This window comes from Anas platyrhynchos, chromosome 36 (genome assembly GCF_047663525.1).
Source record: "Anas platyrhynchos isolate ZD024472 breed Pekin duck chromosome 36, IASCAAS_PekinDuck_T2T, whole genome shotgun sequence".
Lineage (NCBI taxonomy): Eukaryota > Metazoa > Chordata > Aves > Anseriformes > Anatidae > Anas > Anas platyrhynchos.
In genome coordinates this window covers 3958149-3980547 of record NC_092624.1, presented here as the reverse complement: position 1 = coordinate 3980547, position 22399 = coordinate 3958149, and the positions used below count along the sequence as shown (strand labels likewise).

Genomic DNA, 22399 nt, shown 5'->3' with positions numbered 1-22399 from the left:
GTGGTGGGCATGGGGGAGGATGGGGACAGTGGCTGCGGTACAGTCATGCTTAACTGCAGGGCAGAGGTGTTTTGGGGAAGGCAGGAGGTCACTGCCCCTCTTTGCGCGGCAGGCATGCAGAAGTGCAGGACAGGGTTGCGTCTGGGGAAGGATGGGTTGGGATTCCTTCCTCCAGCTATGATGCAGATCTGAGAAAGGGGCACACTTCTCCAGTACTAAAAGTTTGTCTGGAGCTTTTGTGTGAGACGTTCAGGATGCTGGATTCCTTAGAGATCCTGGGCACTCATACGGGAATATAAACCGCATCCAGACCAGGCTTGGGATGGTGCCAAGTGTGCAGATGAAGCAAATAGCAATTAGAAATGTGCGGGTGGGAAGTCCCCTGTTCAGGCAGGACTCAGAAACTGGGATGTGAGCAGGGAGGTGGGGGTGAGCCGGGTCTCTGCCCCTCTAAGCAAAGCTCTCTCTGCCCCATGCTGCAGGTGCTGTCTTGACCACCCAGGACATCTGCAGCTCTCCAGGATTTCAGGTGCATGGAGGTGGGTCCCAAAAATGAACGTGTCCTGGGGAAGGAGATGGGAAGAGAGAAGGGGATTATTCCCTCACAATTTCCCCCTGGAAACCCCAGGAGAGCAGACTCCTCCAGCCTTGGCATGCAGTTGGTTTTGCCACCCGGCAGTCACTAACTCTTGCCTGGGGAATCCCTCTGCCTTCTCTCCAGGTAACAACCAGTCTCCAGTCCTGTACCTCAACGCTTCCAGTGCCCAGGAGGGGGAAATAATTTTCTTTCAGTGTGCCATTGATTGGCAGTTTCCTGCTACACGAGTTGTCTTCTGCAAGTATGGGCTGGAGGAGTTCAGCCTGAAAGCCCAGCAGGGCAAGGTCATCTATGCTCTGGTCCTGAACATCACCTCCAGAAGTGCTGGGACGTACAAGTGTGGGTACCAGCAGAGGAACGAGAGCAACTGGGTGAGGAACTCTGCTCTCAGTGCTCCCCAGACCCTGTCTGTACCAGGTGAGACATGGCCCCACTGTGGTGGTGGCAGAAGGGACACGGGCACTTGCCACCACATGGCTGTGCTGAGGCTGGAGCTGTGTGCTGCAGCAGGCAGGGCATGGCTCTGGTGTGGTTCCTCCTTGGGAGAGCTGCTCTCAAGGGCTGCCCCTGTCCCTGCATCATCACCTACACAATAGATAGACTTTGTGAAGCAGACGAGGGCGTGTGCCCTGAAATGTTTAGGATACTCAGTGTGTTTTCGGCACTTTTGCGCCTCCCTTGGGGATGGTGCTGGCTGTTGGTGGGGGGATGTGCCTATGGGGCTGTGTGTCCTCTGTCCCACACACACGTGCTCAGGGATGTTGCAGGACACAAGACCAATATGTGCCTAGTCTGGGCAGTACGGGGCATGCTGCAGACACTCATCCTGTTCCTTTCTCCTGCCAGGCAGTGCGTCCAGCTCCCCAGCAAGGCCATTGCCCCCAGGTGAGTGATTCCCTCCTGTACCCCCAGGGAACACAGCAAGGTGCTGCCAGGCTGCTGCCCCAGTGCAGCTCTGCCATGACATTCCTAATCCCTCACAAGACACTGGGTCCATGGGGGCCCAGGTTGGCAGAATTGTCCTGGGCATATGCACAGCTCCCTTGGGGATGATGCTGGCTGTCAGTGGGGGGATGTGCCCGTGGGGCTGAGGCTCATTCTGGGAAGGAGCTGGGTACACTGCAGACTCTCAGCCTGTCCCTCTGTCTTGCCAGGCAGTGTGTCCAACTCCCCAGCAGGGCCATCACATCCAGGTGAGTGATTCCCTCCTGTACCCCCAGGACCACCAGCATGGGTCTCAGTCACTCCAGGGTGCTGTCCCCAGGGCACGGGGCCATGCAGGATCTTCACCAGGCACGAGCTGTGCCAGCTGCATGGGCACGTCCTGCTCCCTTCCTCTCCCCATCACACCCCGCTGCCCTCACATCCTCTGTTCCTCAGCCCCATATCCCCGGCTCCCGCACACCCTCCCCACAGGCACAGCACTGGCAGTGGCGGCCGTTGTCCTCGTCCTTGTGGCTGCAGGCAGCTGGTTTGCCATCAGGAAAGGTGAGGGAGTGGGGGAAGGCAGGGGGAAAGACTGAGGCTGTGGGGGTCCTGCTGAGGGGTTGGTGCAGTGGGAAAGGCGGTGGGGGGAACCTGGTGGTGCACAGCTGGGGCAGACAGTTCCTGGGGGCGATGGCTGTGGGGAGCCCAGCTGGGGAGGCTGCTGAGGGAACTGGGGAGCTTCAGCTTTCATCCCCCAGCCCCGAGATGGGAGCCAGGGCTGGGCAGCACCTTGGCCTCTGCACCACTGCACCACAAATCAGCCACTGTTCTTCTTGCAGGTGCCTGCAGAGGGAGATGCCCAAGGTGAGCACCAAAGGCTCCTGGCTGTGCGACTGCTAGGAGAGAGTCAGGGCCATGGTAGGGCCTTGGGGTGCTACTTGGCCTGGGGCAGATTTCTCCTTGTGCATGGCTGCATTCCCTGTGCTGCAGACATGGGAGAAGTGGCTTGCTGTGGGCTAGACTTCAGCTGAAGCCCAGATGGATTATTGCATCATCCATGGGAATGGCCCACATGGCTCTGTGCTGCTTAGTGGCAGTGGTGCTGCGGATCCTCTACACATTTTTTCTCTCCTCTCTCTAGGCGTCTCCATGATGCTGGCAGTGCTCAAGACTCTTCTGAAAACCCCAGCCATTTCTGTAAGTGCCAGTCCCTTCTTCACCCTTCTCCTCTAGGCACTGTGCAAAATACTGATGCCTTTGCTATAGCAAGCCGTGGTCGTGGGGGCAACGGTGGTGGGGAAAGGGTAAGCCCTACCTGCTGTGTGTGGCTGGGCACTAACTCACGTTCTCCCTCCAGATGCCAACATGGATGAGATGGGCAGAGTGAAGGTGAGTTCAGCCCCAGCCCAGCAGTGATGGCTGCAAGAGGGCAGGCTGTTGGTAAAAATGGAAGCCAGAAGTGCATCCGATGGCAGGAGCCTGGGAGCTTTGCGTGGCTGTGCTCTGGCTGAATCCCCCTCCTTCCTTGCTCCCAGCATTTCCCCATGGTGGGCACCGCCAGAGCAAGGCCACTCCTTGTTCTCCCTTGTGTTTTGCAGCTCTCTTAATCCAGCTGCTCTCCACATCCACTGCATGCAAAAAGCTGAGCAAGGGAGAGGTGATGCAGCTGGTTCTCTGAGAGAGGCAGAGAGCACTGGGGAAAGCCCTGCTGTGAATAAAGCCACCCCAAACAAGAAGGATCTGGTGTAATTCTTCTCGGCAAGGTCTGTCTGCAAGTGCTTTACGTCCCCTCAGATCAACACCACCAACCTTTTGTGTCGGTGTCTGTCTGTCTGCTCCGTCCCATTCAATGTGTGGCTGCATGAGACGGAGGTGCCATCAGGAACACAAAGTCAGAGATGTTTATTTGTCATTTCAGGAAAACCACATCTGCAGTGCACACACCAATTGGCACACATGTGAGCACATCTGTGGTGGTTTTACTTGGGTGGGTGGCCAAACTCCACCACAATTGCTCTCTCAATCCCCCTTCTGGAAGAGGAATGGGGAGAAAATACGATGAAAAGGGCTCAAGGGTTGAGATTAGGTTGAGGATATAGCACAGTAATTATCATGGAGGGCAAAAGGGGCTCAGCATAGAGAGATAGTAAGATTTATTACCTCTTACTAACAAGCTAGAGAAGTGAGAAATAAAGGAAAGAAACCAAAAGCACCTTTCCCCCCACCCACCCTCTTCCACCTCCTCCCTCTGAGCGGCCCAGGGGAATGGGGGAATGGGGGTTATGGTCAGTCTACAGCACTTCTCTGCCGCTCCTTCTCGATCACTCTCGTCCCCTGTGCTGTGGGGTCCCACCCACTGGATGCAGTCCTTGATGAACTGATCCGGCGTGGGCTTCCCACAGGCAGCAGCTCTTCCAGAGCTGCTCCAGATATGGGTCCATACCATGGGGTCCATCCCTCAGGAGCAAACTGCTCCAACCTGGCTCCCCCACGGCCAGCAGCTCCTGCCATGTCACCTGCTCCTGCATGGGCTCCTCTCCATGGGCTACAGGTCCGGCCCGGAATCTGCTCCAGCAGGGGTCTTCCACAGATGGCAGCGTCCGTCGGTGCAGGGCAACCTGCTCCACTGTGGTCTCCTCCATGGGCTGCAGCGTGGAACCCTGCTCCACCGTGGTACTCCATGGGCTGCACGGGGACATCCTGCTTCACCATGGTCCTCACCACAGGATGCAGGGGACTTCTGCTCTGGCACCTGGAGCACCTCTGCCCCTCCTTCTACACTGCCCTTGGCACCTGCAAGGCTGTTCCTCACTCCTGAGGGCTTAGGCTCATTCAGGGAAGGAGCTGGGTGCACCGTGGACTCTCAGCCTGTCCCCTTGTCCTGCCAGGCAATGTATCTAACTCTCTGGCAGGACCATCATCCTCAGGAGAGTGATTCCCACCTGCACCTCAGGTCAAGTCAGAGATGTTTATTTGTCATCTAACCAAAACCATATCTGTAGTGTACACACCTATTGGCACACACATATGAGCACATCCCTGCAGTCCTATCTGTCCCTGCAGGTGCAAATGTGCATCTCCATGGGTGGGTAGAAGAACACACCTGCGAAGTTATAGTGCAATTTAGGTGTACACGTAATCCACTGAGCACAGTGAGTTGTTTTCTTCTATTCAGAAAACATACACTCACAGTATGATTTGGTATAACTCATATACTTTAGAAGTATTAATGTATTGTAGGTAGAGGTGAGATTCCTACATTGTCTTGGCTAGACACACACAGCCCTTCCCTGTGACAACAAACCCCAAGGAAGTACAAAGTGCACCCCCCAGCCCCACCTTACAGCTGCATGAGAACTCTTGAAGAGAGCAAAGGCAGCCGTGGGCAAGGCTCCTGTGCCCTTGACCTGTGACAGCGCTATCGGGTCTGGGTGCAGATCGCCGTGGCATACGTCGTGGTGTCGCTCATCTTCTGCACAGGACGAGACTTTAGGGAGGAAAAGAAACCCTGTTACTTCAGCTGCTGACTGTGAGCCCTGCACAATGTGCGGGCACCAGGCTGCAGGAGTGCAGAAAGGAGCTGTGCACAGCTGTGCCATGACTCCCCCTGTCCCGTCGAACATGGGCGATGGTGGAGTCTGTGGGGAAAAAACACTCGATGAGCCCTTGCTGATTGAAGGGGGATGAACCCCCGCGAGCTTTCGGCATCAGCTGCCTGGGGTTAACACTCAATGCCTGACCACATTTCCCCTCCCATCACCCTGATCTGGGACATGCATTAAGCAGCAGTGGAGCAAAGATGCTGAGGTTTTGGTGTCTTTCCACCGTTCTGTGGCATCTCCTCTCTTTGCACAGCCAGCACACCTTGCAAACTGCTCTGTGCAGGCGTGGGTAAACAAGGTCAAGCTGCAACTCGAGCTACATGCAGGATAGGTAGGTATATATCTGTAGCCTGTTGCCCAACCACAACATCCTCCCTTGGCTGCTGCCTGTGGTTTCAGAGCAAGATCTAAAACATTTTCCCCAGCAGGGCAAGGAAACAGAGCCACATCTTTTGTTGCTGTGATGTGCTTTGTGTAGTTCTTGAAGCAGAAATGACACTGAAGAGAAACTGAAGAAAGGACAAAAGCAGAGGCTGAAGCAGGGGAAATGCAGCCCGAGGGCGGAGCTGGTGTGGAAGGACCCCCCAAGCAAATGGGCTTTGTCCCTGGGAGCACTGGGATGCTGCCATGTCCCTTGTGCAGCCAGCAGCCACACTCTGCATGCAAGGAAGAAGCAGGACATGAGGTGCTGGAGAGAAACCTGGCCTTGATGAACAGGCAGGGATTTTGTATGTCCCAGTGGGAAATGAAGTGCTGGGATTCCACCTGATACGGGTGAATGGCTTCCGCCAAGGGAGGAGGTAGTACTCACATGTGACTTCGCCGTTGTCTGTGGTTTCCATCTGTGGTCTGTCAATGTGCTGCTGCCTGGAGAGGAATGGAATGGTTGTTGAGTGTGCGTTTGTGGTGAGGTTGCCCCATGAGAAACACACTCAGGTCATGCTTTCCTACATCATGTGGTGAACTGGAGTGCAGCAAATAGCAAGCCCCATCCTCCCTGCCTCCAGCACAGGGAATGCAGCAACACACACAGAGAACGCTGCCCCTGGCCAAAGAACACCCCAGGGCCCCGTCATGCCCCAACTCCCTCCCCCATACCACACAGCCAGCAACACTTGGTGCTCACCTTGGGCATCTCCCTCTGCAGGCACCTGCAAGAAGAACAGGGGCTGAGGTGCGCAGGCCAAGGTGCTGCCCAGCCCTGGCTCCCATCTCGGGGCTGGGGGATGAAAGCTGAAGCTCCCCAGTTCCCTCAGCAGCCTCCCCAGCTGGGCTGCCCACAGCCATCGCCCCCACGCACCGTCTGCCCCAGCTGTGCACCACCAGGTTCCCCCCACCACCTTTCCCACTGCACCAGCCCCACAGCAGGACACCCACGGCCTCAGCCTTTCCCCCCGCCTTCCCCCACTCCCTCACCTTTCCTGATGGCAAACCAGCTGCCTGCAGCCACAAGGACGAGGCCGATGGCCGCCACTGCCAGCACCATGGTTTTGTGGAGGGCTTACGGGAGCCAGGCATGTGGAGCTGAGGGAGAGAGGGTGTGAGGGCAGTGGGGTGTGATGGGGAGAGGCAGGGAGCAGGACGTGCCCGTGCAGCTGGCACAGCTCCTGCCTGGTAAAGCTCCCGCTTGTCCCCATGCTCTGGGGAAGGCAGCACAGCACGCCCACTCCACATGCTCGGGTTTCTCGGGGTGTAGGAGGGAATCACTCACCTGGGGTTGATGGACTTGCTGGGGAACTTACCACATTGCCTGGCAGGACAAAAGGACAGGCTTAGTGTCTACAGTGCACCCAGATCCTTCCCAGAATGAGCCTCAGCCCCATGGCCACATCCCTCCACTGACAGCCAGCACAATCCCCACGGAAGGCATAAAAGTGCCCGCAGCTGTTGTGTCAACATGGGCTCCCATGGATGTGCTGTCTAAATTCCCTCGTGAGTGGTTAAGTATAGCTTGGCCAAGGTGTGCCTGCCGATTAAGTATGGCACCACCACTCTCATCTGTCTGTGATTCTGGGGGCTAGAGGATCACACAATCACAGAATGGCCAAGGTTGGAAGGAACCTCTGAAAGTCATGGAGTCCAGCCTTCTGCTGAGCAGGATCAGCTAGGACAGACTACACAGAATGGCATCCAGGTGGATTTGGAATATCTCCAGAGGAGACTCCACAACATCTCTGGGCAGCCTGTTCCAGTGCTCTGTCAGCCTCCCAGTAAAGAAATGCCCCTCATATTCAGATGGAACATTCTGTGCTTCAGTTTGAGCCCATTACCTCTCGCCCTTTCCCTGGGCAGACCAGCACCATTCTCTCAACACCCTCCCCTCAGATATTTATAGACATGGATGAGGTCTCCCCTCAGTCTCCTCTTTTCCAGGATAAACAGGCTCAATGCTCTTGGCTCCAGAGCTCTGACCATCTTTGCAGCCCTCCTCTGGACTCTCTCCAGTAGTTCTATACCCCTCTTGTACTGGGGACCCCAGAATTGCTCCAAAATGCTTTGTGTTCCATGCAGGGAAGTGATTCCTTCCCAGGAGCTCTCACCCAGAGAACAAATTCCCTCTCCCTTGCCATCACCACCCCACACACTCCTCTCTTCAGTCACACATCCCCATGCTCAACCTCACCTGGGGAGCTTCCGATGTCCTTGGTGGTCACGCCAGCACCTGCACCTTGGAACACAGTGGGTTTTGTTTAGAGGGAGTGAGAGCTGGGGCAGCCACACGCTTGTGCCCATGTCCCTGCTGCTGGGTCCTTGCCATGTCCTCCCTGCTGTGTCCTTGCCCCGCTCATGACAGTCATCCCACTTGCCCTGCCATAGGCTCATCAATGCACAGGGCAGACCTTGGAGCATCCCTGGCTCAAACCAGCATTCATACACAACCACAGTCTTTACTCTCTCTGCCCGGGGTCTCAAGAGCCCCATCTCTGCAGCAGAGGTGGTGCTGCAGGGACACGGGACCCCTTGAGAGCAGCTCTCTCTCTCTAGGGGTGCCTTGGAGGAGAGGGAACACTCCCGTGGGGGAACCACCCCAGAGCCTGCTGCAGCACACAGCTCCAGCCTCAACACAGCCATGTGGTGACAATCCCTTCTCACCCCTCCAGCACAGGGCCATGACTCACCAGGGACATCCAGGTTGCGGCCAGCACTGAGGGCAGAGCTCCTCCTCTGTTTAATCACATTCCACTCCTGGTACCCACATCTATATCTTCCTGCACTTCTTGACGTGATGTTCAGGACCATGGAGTAGCTCAGCTGCCCTTGATGGGCTTTCAGACTGTACAGCTCCATCCCATCCTTACAGAAAATGATTCATATTACGGGTGACACCACAGGGAGAATACACTGGAGCACAACTGTGGTACCTGGGTGAGCAGAAGTTGAGTTCATTTGGAGAGCAGGAGACAGGAGATCCCCTGGAGGAGACACAGCATTGAAGGGCTGCCATAGGGCAGAGCTCACAGTGGTTGGGCTTCCAAGTGCCCTGGCTCTGGGAGGGAAGGACTCACGAGTACCTGGGGAGCTGCAGATGTCTGGGAGGTCATGCTGCCACCTGTACCAAGGGGCAGAGAGGGATTTGCTGAGAGGAGCAGTGACCAGTCTCAACCATTTCTCCCTACTCCCATATCCCCCCTGACCAAATCCTCACTGCTAAGCAGGCATCATCACATCTGCGTGTTCTCATGCTGTCTATCTTCAATAATCTCTTGAACAATGCCAAACCCAATCCCATTTTTTGTGGATTTCTTGTTCCAGGTAAATCCCATATCTCCTTAAAAAACTCAGCAGTCCTAGAACCTCAGAGCAACACTCCAGACAATTTATGGTTCTGGAGAAGTGTGCCCCCTTGCTCAGATCTGTATCATACCTGGAGGAAGCCATCCCCATCCTGCCTTCCACAAACAAACTCTGCCCCACAGTGCTGCACGCCTGCCTCACACACGCTGTCTCCATCCTCTCCTCTGCCCTCCACTGTCCTGTCTTACCCCCAGCAGCAGTCCTCCAGCCCTCAGCCCCCACACCCAGCAATGTCCCAACTCACAGAGCACCAGCAGCAGGATCGCACAGCCAGAAGGAGACAGCCTTGCCGATGGCGCATGCCACAGCATCTTTTGGGGTGCTGTTTTTGGGGAGCAGCGTCTCCTTCGAGTTTCTGCTTTGCTCTGAGCTGGGGACAGTGGGGCAGAGGCTTGCGGTTCAGCTGGGACCTGTGCTGTTAGTTTTCTGTGGCCACCTGAGCCTGGCCCACAGTCAGAGGCTCTCATCAGTGGGGGCCTTGCCTAAGAACCTGCTACATCCGCTGCTTTTGTTGAGCCCCCACTGTTTTTCCTGTCCTCTCACACACTGCAGCACACGCTAGTTTTACTTGCATCTCAGCGGCAACATTGTCCCTGTAAAGAGCTCCTGCCCCTTGTGCCCACTCGGATTTGCTCACTTCTGACCTCATCACTCTGCTTTTCTTCAATGTCTGCAAAAATGAGGAGGACATGAGTGGAATCCTGCACCAAGGCCAAAGTGACGCCAGAGCTCTGGGGCAGTTGCTGTGGGCAGATTTCTCCTTCACCCTGTTGGTGAATCAGCTTATGAAGAACTCTCAGGTAGTCTCAGCTGGGGCCATAGTGCTGCCAGCACAGCACTGTGGGAGCCATCTGCACCCACACTTTGACCCTCATGCGACCACACAACAACCAGGAAAGGCAGAGGCTTCGTCTTGATGGCACCTGAGCTCCCTCACGCTGCTCTCTCAATTCCATTCCTCAAAGGAATAGGGGAGAAACTCTGGTGGAAGAAGACTTGTGCAGGCCCCGGGCCACAGCTGCAGCCCGTGGAGAGGAGCCCACGCAGGAGCAGGAGTCTGGGGGGAGCTGCTGACCATGGGACACCTGTAATGGAGCAGGTCTTCAAGAGCTGCTGCCTGTGGAAATCCCATGCAGGATCTGCCTGGAAGGACGGCATCCCGGGGCAGGGACCCCCCACTGGAGCAGAGGAAGTGGAAGACTGGGGATTTGGGGGAACATATATATATATATTTGTTTGTTTGTTTTTTCTTCTTCTCAGTTCTTCATCTTGTTAATAATAGGTAACAAATTTCATTTGTCTCCCTATGCTGAGTTCATTTTGCCTGTGACAATAAAGCTTGAGTGATCTCCCTGTTCTTATCACAAGCCTTCAACCATTCTCATTCTATTTTCTCCTCCTTACCCTTTCAGGAGGGAGAGTGATAGAGTGGTTGTGATGGAGCTCTCTGTCCTGCTTAGTAAAATCACCACAACTGCCCAGAAAAGCTTCCATGGGAGTGAAACCACCACAACTGCCCAGAAGAGAGAAGAAACACAGGTACCAAATGCCTTCCTTGGATAGGTATCTACTAACAAAACCATCCTTCAGGATCTCCATGTCCCAGAAAGCAGGAATATGGGCTGCAGCGAAGAAGGTGTCGCCTTGGTGAAGGACAATCAGGCAGGGCAATGCTTCAGCCAACTGTGCAGTGAGAATGGCCGTGGGCCCTGCTAGGAGGCACCCCCGAGTGAGTGCTGAAGGAGCTGGCAGATGTCATTGCGAGGCCACTCTAAATCATCCTTGATGGGTCAAGGCGAGTGGGAGAAGGGCACAAAGACGGGAGGGAAGCAAACATCACTGCTCTTCCAGAATACCTAGAAGGAGGACCTGGGGAACTAGACGCCAGTCAGATCGCCTCCATTGCTTGGAAGGTGAGGGAGCAGTTCATCTGGGAAAGCATTTCCAGGCACCTGGAGGACAAACCAATCATCAGGAGTAGTCAGCAGGAATTCAGCAAGGGGAAGTCATGCATGTCCAAACCAACAACCCTCTATGATGAAACGACTGTCCTGGTAGACAAGGGGAGAGCATGCATCTTGCCTGCCTGCACTTCAGGAAGGCCTTTGACAGTGTCTCCCCTAAGATCATCATAGAGAAACTGTTGATGTCTGGGCTGACTGAGTGAACTTTGGGGTGCACCCAAGGAGGGTAATCAATGCTGCAAAGTCTAGTTGGAAGACACTTATTAGTAGTATACCCCAGAGGTCCAAACGAGGCCCAATTGCATTCAACATCAGCATCACTCTGGGGATGCCGGGGTAGAGGTTACCCTCAGCAAGTCTGCAGCTGACACCACAATGGGCATTCACTCACCAGGGTGGATTGGTAGCTATATGGGAATGAGGGAGTGTTGGATAACTGAACCAAAAGGCCCTGGGACAAACGGACACAACGACCAGCGTTCTGTGCTGTAAGCCCCATTTATTGCTACGTGACAGTATCTTATATAGCTCAAAAGCGTCCTACCCAGGAACCCAGGACCCCTCCCACTGTGCTTGCAGGCACCCCAGACCCTTCCCCTCATGTACGCAGGCATGACCCAGAGTAATCCCACATCTCCCCCCTCTTTATGCAGTAACGTACCCCCTTTAACCCGTTACGCTAAGGATGATTTAATCATAACTACTTAGATGAGTATCCGTCCCAGGAACAGGTGGTGATAATGGAACTCCTCATGATTTTTGGTGAGAATGGTCAGCATGCTGTGATTCATTACACTGCTTCTAGCTATTTTTGCTTTAATACATGCATATACTAGCCCTATCACAATGAATACTATTACTAGTAGCAATATTGTTTGCAAAAGCGATTTAAACCATCCTTCTAGATGAAGGCTTAGCCCCTCAAGAGTTGCCCCCAGCCAATTCTGTTCTGCGTCACGCTGCTCTTCTTTTATTTTGTCTTCTGCACAATTGCGTCCCTGGCAGAACGGCTTCTTTTCCGTCCTCTGTCGCATGCGTGGTGCCGTCCGATGACAAGTGTGTTTCATGTGTCAGATTGATACCTGCCTGCACGGTGGCATTGATATGGATGGTAGTCAGCTTCCTTCCCTGGCAAGCAGCAGGCAGGAACAGTCCACGAAGTGTCCCATTGGGTACTGGCTCAGCAGACCGTAGGTTGTAAGCGTATGGCGTTGGAAATAGCGGAGCGGTCCGGTAACCCACAGCATACTCCTGCCAGTAGCCCCCGTACACTGCAGGGCACAAGGCGAGGACAAGCAGGAGTCGCTTCATTTGAGCCCACTCTATAGCAAGGGCAAGGAGTTCATCCCATTGTGGAAACGCAACGCGGGGCGCAGACACATAGCCAAAAAGCAGTAGGCGCTGCAGCTGGCCCTGATGTAGAATAATAATAGCTCCCTGTACCAATCGTTTTCCGGCCCGAGACTGGATGGTGGACTTGTCCACCCCTGCTCGATGGGGGTTGGGACCCACGCTTGCGGCCAAGACGGCGGGTCCCTTTTCGTCCCGGCATTGGCATTTCCCGACTGCCCACCCCTTTTTTCCCTCTTTCACTTCCCCTTTGCGTTGTGAGCACTCCCGAGCGCAGTGGCCAGACCGCTCACACACCCAACAACGAACACGGCTGTCTTCGACCACAGGTTCCCTTTTCTTGGGACATTCACGAGCTACGTGACCACGCTGTCCGCAGTGAAAACAACCACCAGGATGCATCTGGAGGGCAAACGCCTGGAGGGCAGACGTGACTCCCATCATCTGCTCACTGAGGGCAGCAGCAAGAGGTTGCATTTCCTGAGCCTTGCCAAATGCACAGCCATGAGTGATCAGCTCGCCTGCACTTGCTGAAGCCAGAAGCGCTGCAAGAGCGGCCTTGAATTCAGGCAGAGCTCCCGTTCTTAAGCATTCCCTCAAAACAACATCTTGCGTTTCCGGTGGTAAATTACTGCTTGCCACAGCTGTCTGCACCCTGTCTACAAAGCGCCCAAAATGTTCCTCAGGGTTTTGCCGAATATGCAGATAACTGGGAGTCGGGCTGACTACAGCATTCATCCACTCTAATGCTCTGCGGCCCAAATCGGCGGCGGCAATAAGCACAGCTTGCGGCAGCAATAATTATTCCTGCGGAGTATTCCACCGCCCTCGTCCCAACAATGCTTCCCCAGGCATGCCATGTAAAGGATCCTGGGGGTTCACCCATGCACGCACCATCAAGACTTCACCCTCCTCTTCTTCCAAAGACTCAAACATGGGTACCTGCGCTGCCGTCAGGCAGGCTCGGGCAACCTGCCGCCAGTCAAAGATCAGGGGCCCTTGCAAAGCCACCGCATCCAACAAAACCTGTGTCTGTGGGCTAGAGAATCCACCCTCCTGTACAGCCTTTTTTAACTGTAGCAGCATCTTATAGTCTACTGGCTGCCACTGATGTCCCTGAGACCCCGTGAAAACAGGAAAGCACCCTATCCGCACAGGACTTGGCGTTATTTCACAACCCGAGAGAAGACATTCTAGTGCACTAATAGTCCATTTTTCCCTTGCCTTCTGCACCTCCTCGCAGATGTGCATCGGCTGTCACGGAGTAGCCTGTCTAGGATCCCGAGACTCCTCATCTGTTGAACTCTCACTATCCACTCGTTCTCTCTCTCAGGACCCTACGGAACGGGAACGCGACACACGGACGATGGCAGGGGCTTCTCCGAAAAAGATTCCACCTGCGCTTGCCCCTCCTCCCACTCTCCAAGGTCAAATGCCGGAGGGGCATATAGCGGCGGCTGGAGGGAGCCCGAAAACGCCGGCGCCTGCCCGGATGCCACCCCTACCCCTTCAGGACCCCCGGCAGGGAATAGGATAAGGGAGCCCTTCTTATTTACCCCCTAAAAGGACCCGTCCGATGAAGTATGTACCGCGTTACCTTCTGCCAGGGGAGCACTAGGCACTGCTATTTTTTCATGATCTAACCGAACTCGCAGGGGGGCCACAAGGGGGTTTCCATCTTCTTCTTTTTCCTGCTCCACATTATTTTCATCTCCCGATCAAGCCTCCTCCTTTGCCTGCCCTGACCCCTCCTCTAGATTGTTTTTTACCGGAAGCTCCATAGGGGCCTACTTATCCTCACCGTCCCCATCTGACAAAAGCATACGGCGCACAGTAGCCCACAGGCATGCCTCGTTGGCTACCTTTTCTAAAACCGCTTGCACCGACCCATAGGTCGGAAATAAAGTCAGCGCCTCTTTGTTCCCAATGAAGGCGCTATCAAATAAATCCCATCCCACCGTTTCTAAAACGGTCTGTCTCAAGCAATGGACAGGAGACTCTGCCAGATTCTGGCTTGTCACCCAGAGCAAGAGGTACAGTACGTCCTTCTTTCGTAGTGTTATCCCTACTTCCTTGGCCAAGGATTTAACAGTACTCACCACCACATCGACTCCAGGCCCCACGGCCACCCGTGTACCTAGCATGTACGCACCACGCCTAACTCGCGCCTCGCCTAACTAGCGCCAACCAGTTTCATGTTGAGATTCGAATCACGTCGGGGTCACTAAATGTCGGATAACCCGACCAAAAGACCCTGGGAAAAATGGACACAATGACCAGCGTTCTGTGCCGTAAGCCCAATTTATTGCTACATGACAGTATCTTATATAGTGCAAAAGTGTCCCACCCAGGAACCCAGGACCCCTCCCACTGTGCTTGCAGGCACCCCAGACCCTTCCCCTCGTGCACGCAGGCACGACCCAGAGTAACCCCACAGGGAGTAGCTCTTTGCACCTAAGAGCTCTTTGCTCCATTTCTTCCTTTTGAGGAAAACTCTCCTGGAGGCTTGTGCTGTGAAACATGCATACTTGGGCCTGAAGGAAGCTGTGGGACATGTGTGTTGATTGGAGTTGGAGAGGTGAGGGAATTTCCTTGCAGGATGGAGCCTGAATATCATCTCCCCTCCAGGTCTGCCTCCAAGCAGCTCTTGCTGAGTTTTCACCCCATGTTCCTCTTCCCTATTCCCTTCTTGCAGCTTTGTGCCCCCCAGCTGAGCAGCTCCTCTCCTGCCTGCACCCATCTTGTCCCAGAGTCTCCCGCTGCACACCAAGGCCCCAGATGTCAGTACTGGGAGCTGCACGGTGAGGACACCTTGGCTCCTTCATGGTCCCTGCAGGTATTGGTGTGGGATGGCTAAAACCCCATAGTGTAAGGCTGGGGATGGTCTGTGGGTGTGGGGGCCAGCCATGCTGAAAACCCGTCCCCACTTGCCCCACAGCTGGATGTCCCCGTGCACAACGTCCCTGCTCAGGTCTGTCTCCTGAGGATGGCAGGTTGATAGCCAAAAGCCCAAGCATAGGGATGGGTGTGCATGGGGTGCAGAGGGCCAGGTTTGGCCACCCCCTGGTCATTTGCACTGCCTCAGCCATCCTCAGATCTCAGGCACTTTTCCTTGACACATCAGCCAGGGCAATGTCAGCAGGTAGGGGAACTCTTGGGTGTCAGGGCAAAGGGAAAAGAAGCTCCCTCACAGGACGAGAGGGTGCATGATGCAGTGATAATCCTTGATGTGAGCAGAGAGCAGGGTCTGAGCCAAGGGAAGACCAGCAGAGCAGCAAATCCCTTGGGCATGCTGCCCCAGCTGCCTTGAGACCAACGGTAGCGGGAGTCTGGCAAATGTGTGGCGGTCATGCTCTGAGCATGGGGGAGCAGGCTGGGGACAGCATTGAGCCCAGGAGGACATCAGAGCTCCATGGCGAGAGGGACGTCTCCAGGCTTCCTGGCTGTCCTGGTTTCAGTTAGAATTAAATTTCTTCCTAGTAGCTGGTGGAATGCTGTGTTTTGGCTTAGGATGAGAAGAGTGCTGATAACACCCCGATGCATTAATTGTTGCAGAGCAGTGCTTATACTAAGCCAAGGACATCTCAGCCTTTTCCTCTGTCCTGCCAACAGGCAGGCTGGGGGTGCAGTAAGAGCTGGGAGGGGACAGACCCGGGACAGGTGACCCAAACTAGCCAAAAGCGTATTCCATACCATCTGACGTCATGCTAAACAATATATAGGGGTGGCTAGCTGGGGGGAGGGGGCCGGACTGCTCGGGGTTAGGCTGGGCATAGGTCAGCGAGTGGTGAGCAATTGCATTGTGCATCACTTGTTTGTACATATTATTATTACTTTCCTATTATCACCATTGTATCATTATTATTGTTATTGTTATTATTATTTTTGTTATTATTATTTTCCTGTCTTATTAAACTGTCTTTATCTCAACTCACGGGCTTCACTTTCCATTTCTCTCCCCCGTCCCAGAGAGGGAGGGGGAAGGGTGAGCGAACGGCTGCGTGGTGTTTAGCTGCCGGCCGGGTTAAACCACAACAATGGCCCTGCTGGCACTGTGGCTGCATCTCTCCAGGAGGAGGGTGATGATGGGGGCAGACAGCAGCAGGAGCAGGCTGAGGGCAGAGCGCAGGATCCAGACCTCCAGGGGCATGGCTGACCCTGGGAGAGAGGAGGAACACAGTGTGGCCAAGGCAAGCCTTGGAGGACAGGTGTGCTGGGAAGGGCTGATGAGCAATGTCTCACCTCTGGAAGGGAGCTGGGCCTTGTGTGAGGGGCTGTTGCCTGTAGGAGACATGAACATGCTGTGAGTCCCTCGATCTCTGAGTTGGGGCAATCCCAGACACTGAGCAGACCCTGATCTCTTGTATTGATTCCTGGAGCAAATGGCCAAAATGAACAACCGAGCTTGAATAAATTGATTTTCATAGGTTCATAAAGTTTAGAGGGAAAACTTGGAGCAGTAGTGGCACAGCCCATGGTCCATCGACATCCCAAGCCCATGTTTTTTATGCATGGGCCCTGCAACACCTCAAGTCTGCAGCAGAGGTGTTCTGCCCTGTGTCCATCCCTTCCCATTTTTTGGTAGGTTTGATTTTCCAGAGAGACGTCCCTGGATCCCTGAGCATTCTAATATCTCTCCTTTCACAATATGGCTGCAGCCACAATTTTAGTGCCAGAAATATTGTTATTACATTACAGCTCAGCTCATGACAATTATTCCACTTGCCCTGCCATAGGCTCATCAATGTACAGGGCAGACCTTGGAGCATCCCTGGCTCAACTCAGCATCCATCCACATCCCCAGCCCTTCTTCTCTGTGCCTGGGCCCTGCACAGCCCCATGTCTGCAGCAGTGGTGGTGCTGCAGTGACAGGGGGACCTGGAGGTCCTGGGGGTGCACGAAGGAATCACTAACCTAGAAATGATGGCCATGCCGTGGAGGTGGTCACACTGCCTGGCAGGAAAAAGGGACAGGATGAGAGCCTGCAGCACACCCAGCTCCTGTCCAGACTGAGCTCCACCTGTAGCATGTGTCCTGCAACAGCCCTGCGCACGTCTGTGTGTGGCAGGGGACACACAGCCCCATGGGCAAATCCCCCCACCGACAGCCAGCACCATCCCCAGGGGAGGCATAAAAGTGCCTGTGTTTGCTGTGCCAACATGGGCCCCCACAGATCCAGTGTCTAACTGCTTTTGTGAGGGATTAAACATGGTATGGCATAGGTGTGCCAGTTCATTTAACACCACCACTCTCATCTGTTTGTGATTCTGGGGGCTAGAGGGTCACACAATCACAGAATGGCCACTGATGGAAGGGACCTCTGAAGGTCATGGAGTCCAGCCTTCTGCTGAGCAGGATCACCTAGAGCACCTTGCACAGGATGGCATCCAGGTGGATTTGGAATACCTTCAGAGGAATATCTCCACAGCACCTCTGGGCAGCCTGTTCCAGTGCTCTGTCACCCTCCCAGTAAAGAAATGCCCCTCGTATTCAAATGGAACTTTCTGTGCCTCAATTTGAGCCCGTTGCCTCTCACCCTTTCCCTGAGCACAACCAAAAAGAGACCAGCTCCATCCTCTCAACACCCTCTCCTCAGATATTTATAGACATGGATGAGGTCTCCCCTCAGTCTCCTCTTTTCCAGGATAAACAGGCTCAGTTCTCTCAGCTCCAGTCCTCTGACCATCTTCGTAGCCCTCCTCAGGGCTCTTTCCTGTAGTTCTATGCCCCTCTTGTACTGGGGACCCCAGAACTGCACCAAAATGCTTTGTGTTCCATGCAGGGAAGTGATTCCTTCCCAGTAGCTCTCACCCAGAGAACAAATTCCCTCTCCCTTGCCATCACCACCCCACACACACCTCTCTTCAGTCACCCATCCCCACGCTCAACCTCACCTGGGGAGCTGCAGATGTCCGGGGTGGTCATTCCAGCACCTGCACCTTGGGGCACAGAGGGTTTTGTTTAGAGGGAGCGAGAGCTGGGGCGCCCCCATGCTTGTGCCCTTGTCCCTGCTGCTGGGTCCTTGCCATGTCCTCACTGCTGTGTCCTTGCCATGCAGGCACCTGGTCACCCCTACGTCTCAGTCCAGCACCCCTGTGGTCTTCCCCCTTGGTTCAATACCATGTCCCTTTCAGCTGGTTTGATGTTCCACACGGAGGTCTCCAAATACCTAAGAACTCCAGTATCTCCCTGTTCTCACCCTAGAGCTCCAGACCCATTTTCAGAGCCATAAATATAGACTTCTTCTTCACACATAGGTAACTGTCCAGCTTATGACAATCTCCACATTTCTCCTGCCATAGGCTCATCAGTGCACAGGGCAGATGTTGAAGCATGCCCCATGCTCCATATCTGCATCAGAGGTGCTGATGCAGGGACAGGGGCAGCCCTTGAGAGCAGCTCTCTCTCTAGGGGCTGCCTTGGAGGAGAGAGAACACTCCTGTGAGGGAACCACCCCAGAGCCTGCTGCAGCACACAGCTCCAGCCTCAGCACAGCCGTGTGGTGGCTAGTGCCTCCGTCCCTTTTCACCCCACCAGCCCGGGGAAGTTTCTCACCAGGGACATTCAGGATGCGGCCAGCACTGAGGGCAGAGCTCCTTACTCGGTTGTTGTCATCTTTGAGCTGGTATCCACACATGTACGTCCCCTCACTCCCCTGAGTGACCTTCAGAGTGATGGTGTAGATCAGTTTTCCTAGTTCACCTCTCAGGCTGTGTGCCTCCATCCTGTCCTTGCAGAATACAATTCGGGTAGGGGCTGAATGACCATCAATGGTACAGTGAAGTGAAAACGATTCCCCTTCCTGAGCACTGGAGGTGTTCAGGAAGAGGGCCGGAGCTGTGAGGTCACCTGGAGAGACAGTGCAGGGATTCCCTATGCAGCTTTACTGACAGCAAAGATGCAAAGTGACCTGGATCCCAAATGGTGAAAAGTCTCTTGTCCAGGGCTTCAGACATAGAGAACAAATCGCCTCTCCCTCCCATCTCCACCCTTGACTCATCTCCCTTCTGCCACCCATCCCCACTCTCACCATCACGTGTGGAGTTGCAAATGTCCTGAGAGGTCAAGACAGCACCTGCAACATGGGGCAGAGGGGGCTTTGCTTAGGGGGGCAGTGACCTAGCTCACCCCCACCTTGCTGCCCACATTTCCCCTGCTAGATCCTGGCTGAGAAGTCTTCTTCCCACCAGCATGTCTCCATCCAGAAACTACTTCATCTCCACCCTTAGCAACCATTCCAATGTGCTCTGGATGTGTTTCCTGTTCCACATTAATTCCCAAAGCTCCCCAAAGCATCCAGCATTCTGAAAGTCTCGCTCTAAGACTCCAGACAATTTTTTAATGCTGGAGAAAAGGGCCCCTTGCAAGATCTGTGTCGTAGCTGGAGGAAGCCATCCCCATCCTGCTTTCCCCCATATAACTCTGTCCCACAGTGCTGCATGCCTGCCCCACACACACTGTCCCCATCCTCTCCTGTGCCCACCACTGGCCTGGCCTGCCCACAGCAGCAGCCCTCCAGCCCTCAGCCCCCACACCCAGCAATGCCCCAACTCACAGAGCACCAGCAGCAGGATCGCACAGCCAGAAGGAGACAGCCTTGCCCATGGCGCCTGCCCCAGCATCTTTTGGCGTGCTGCTTTTGGGGAGCAGCGTCTCCTTCAGGTGTCTGCTTTGCTCTGAGCTGGGGATGGGACAGAGGCTTGCAGTGCAGCTGGGAGCTGCCCTGTGGGCTTTCTGTGGCCGCCTGAGCTTGGCCCACACTGAGCATCTCTGTCATCAGTAGGGCCCTGCCTCAGCCCCTTTTACATCCGCTGCTTTTGTTGAGCCCCCGCTGTTATTTCTGTCCTCTCACACACCGCAACTCTTGCTGTTTTTACATGTATCTCAAGGGTAGTATTCTCCCTACAAAGGCCTCCTTCCTCTTTTCCTATTGACAGATTTGGGTCAGAGATTTGCAGCTCTCCATCAGACTTGCAAACATCTGCAGCCTGTCCAAAATCCATTTCTATCCTTTCCACACCCGTGTGGGCACAGCACTGCTGTATCCCCTGCCGATGCTCAGCCCCTGTACTCTTGTTGGTTGTGCCAGATTGTGCAGCCTGAGCCCCTCTGCCTGCCAGTGGCTCCGTGGGGAGACCTGGTGCTGCAGCCTGTGTCCCATGTAAGAAGGGAAGTCACTTCAACACCCTGTCTTGAGGGTGTCTGGCAAGAAGGCACTGTCTCCTTTCCACAAATCTCTGCCTTTGCTGCCCTTTCTGAATGTACCTGGAAGCACTCTTTATGCTGTTGAAAAAAGAGCACTTTGTGCTGTACAACTAGAACGGGGAGCCATTCTGTAGGGGATACCATTGCTGTGCCACTGGATGGTCATGAACCAGGTAGTGGTGAGTAATAACATTTTGCCTCTCTCTTTTTTGGCCTATTGTTGTTGGTTTTGTTTCCCTCTTTTCCTTCCCTGATGGTTTTATTTTGCTGGGCAGCTGTACTCCACCACAACCACTCTCTCACTTCCTCCATTAGAAGAGGAAGATAAGGAACTGTATGTTGGAAAGAACAAAACAGGCTCACAGGTCAAGACAAGGATAATTAAATTAAAGGAAACATTGACAGGAGAAAAACAAGCAAAGTCCATGCAGAAGAATATATATATAGAAAAAAAAAATCATCCTCTACTTCCCATCAAAGAGCAATGTTGGACCATGTGTGGGGAAGCAAGGTATTGAAATGTGTATAAGTGGTTTGGGTGGACAGACATATTTATAATGAGAGACTACCCTCTCCTTCCCCTTTCCCAGCTATTATTGCTGAGTGTGACATTCTGCGGTTTGGAAAACCCCTTTGGTTGGTTTAGGGCAGCTGCCCTGGTGATGTTCTTCCCCATCTCTTGCCCACCCCCAGACGAACTGGGCCACTACAGGGATAGTTATCTCCATCCCAGCCAGACCCAGCACCCCTTAATATAATCTAGTCTCTCTGTCAGAGAAGCCTCCCTCCCCTCCCCTCAGTAGTCTCTTTCCAGGGCCACCAACCAGACAGCTTTGCCCACACATTGCCAGTTGGGCTCATTTCAGCCTGCAGTTCAGACAATGGTTGGCATCCCCCTGTCCCTCCAGAAATACAGGGGGGTTCTGCCCCCGATAAACTGATGGCAGTAGGGTCCTCTGTGTATCACTGTCTACCAGAGCCTCATACTCTCATGGTTCTCATGTGCAAGGCCTTTGTCTCCACACTGCCCAGTCAATGCCATTGACCATTTTCTCCACCTGGCTGGTGGCAGGGCCCTTCCAGTCCTGCTCAGAGTGGCCATTACTTCATCCTAGCAAATGCAAACAGGAGAGTGGCCTGGCAATGTCTTCTGCCAGCTCCCTCAGCATCCAGGGGTGCATTCCATTGTGAGAGTATTGCCATGGGGGTGGACTAGCCCCATGGTTGGTGATAGCATCAGACTCTTAATGATGAGGCCACAAGGAATGTGAAGTTAGAAATAACAAAGAAGGGTGATTCAGGAGACTCCTTGCTGTCTCAAACTACTTGTTCTCTAACCATTTAAAGATGGAAGTTGCTAAGTATTTACAGTTGCAAACTACAATAGGAGATAGGAGCAAACTGCAATAGGAGAGGGGGCAATTGTCAAAAAAAAGGAGCACTGGAATTTCCACACCAACATGTGAAAGAACTTCTTCACAGTGAGGGTGACAGAGCATTGGAATATGCTACCCAGGGAGCTTGTGGACTCACCTTCTCTGGAGATATTCAAGGCCCATCTGGATGGCTAACTGGGCAACCTGCTCTAGGCAAACTGTTTTGGCAGGGGGGATTAGACCCGATGATCTCTTGAGATCCCTTTCAACCCCTAAAATTTGTGCTTCTGTGATTCAGAATCAACCAACCCTTACTTGTTGGTGACGACAAGATCTAGCAGCACTCCTCTCCCAGTTGGCACGTTCACCATTTCCATCAGGAAGTTATCATCAATGCACTGGAGGAACCAGTACTGGAGGAACTTCCTGGACTGTGGGTGACTGGCTGAGTAGGCCTGTCAGCAAATGTCAGGGTAGTTGAAATCCTCCATGATAACCAGGGCCTGTGATCAAGAGGCCGCTCTCAGATGCCTGTAGAAGGCCTCGTCAGCTTCCTCATCCTGATCTAGTGGTCTGTAACAG

General features: G+C 54.0%; 1 protein-coding gene and 1 long non-coding RNA gene across 2 annotated transcripts in view; both read left to right on the top strand.

Moving 5' to 3' along the window:
• The window catches only part of LOC113845395 (uncharacterized), a 120871-nt gene that overhangs the window by 80314 nt on the left and 18158 nt on the right, over window positions 1-22399 (top strand). The window lies entirely within an intron of this gene.
• Window positions 1-22399, top strand: part of LOC119715144 (uncharacterized) — a 63128-nt gene that overhangs the window by 27936 nt on the left and 12793 nt on the right. The window contains exon 2 of the mRNA XM_072032173.1: window positions 680-1015. Within this exon, the coding sequence (XP_071888274.1) occupies window positions 680-1015 (336 nt within the window). The remainder of the gene's footprint in view (window positions 1-679; window positions 1016-22399) is intronic.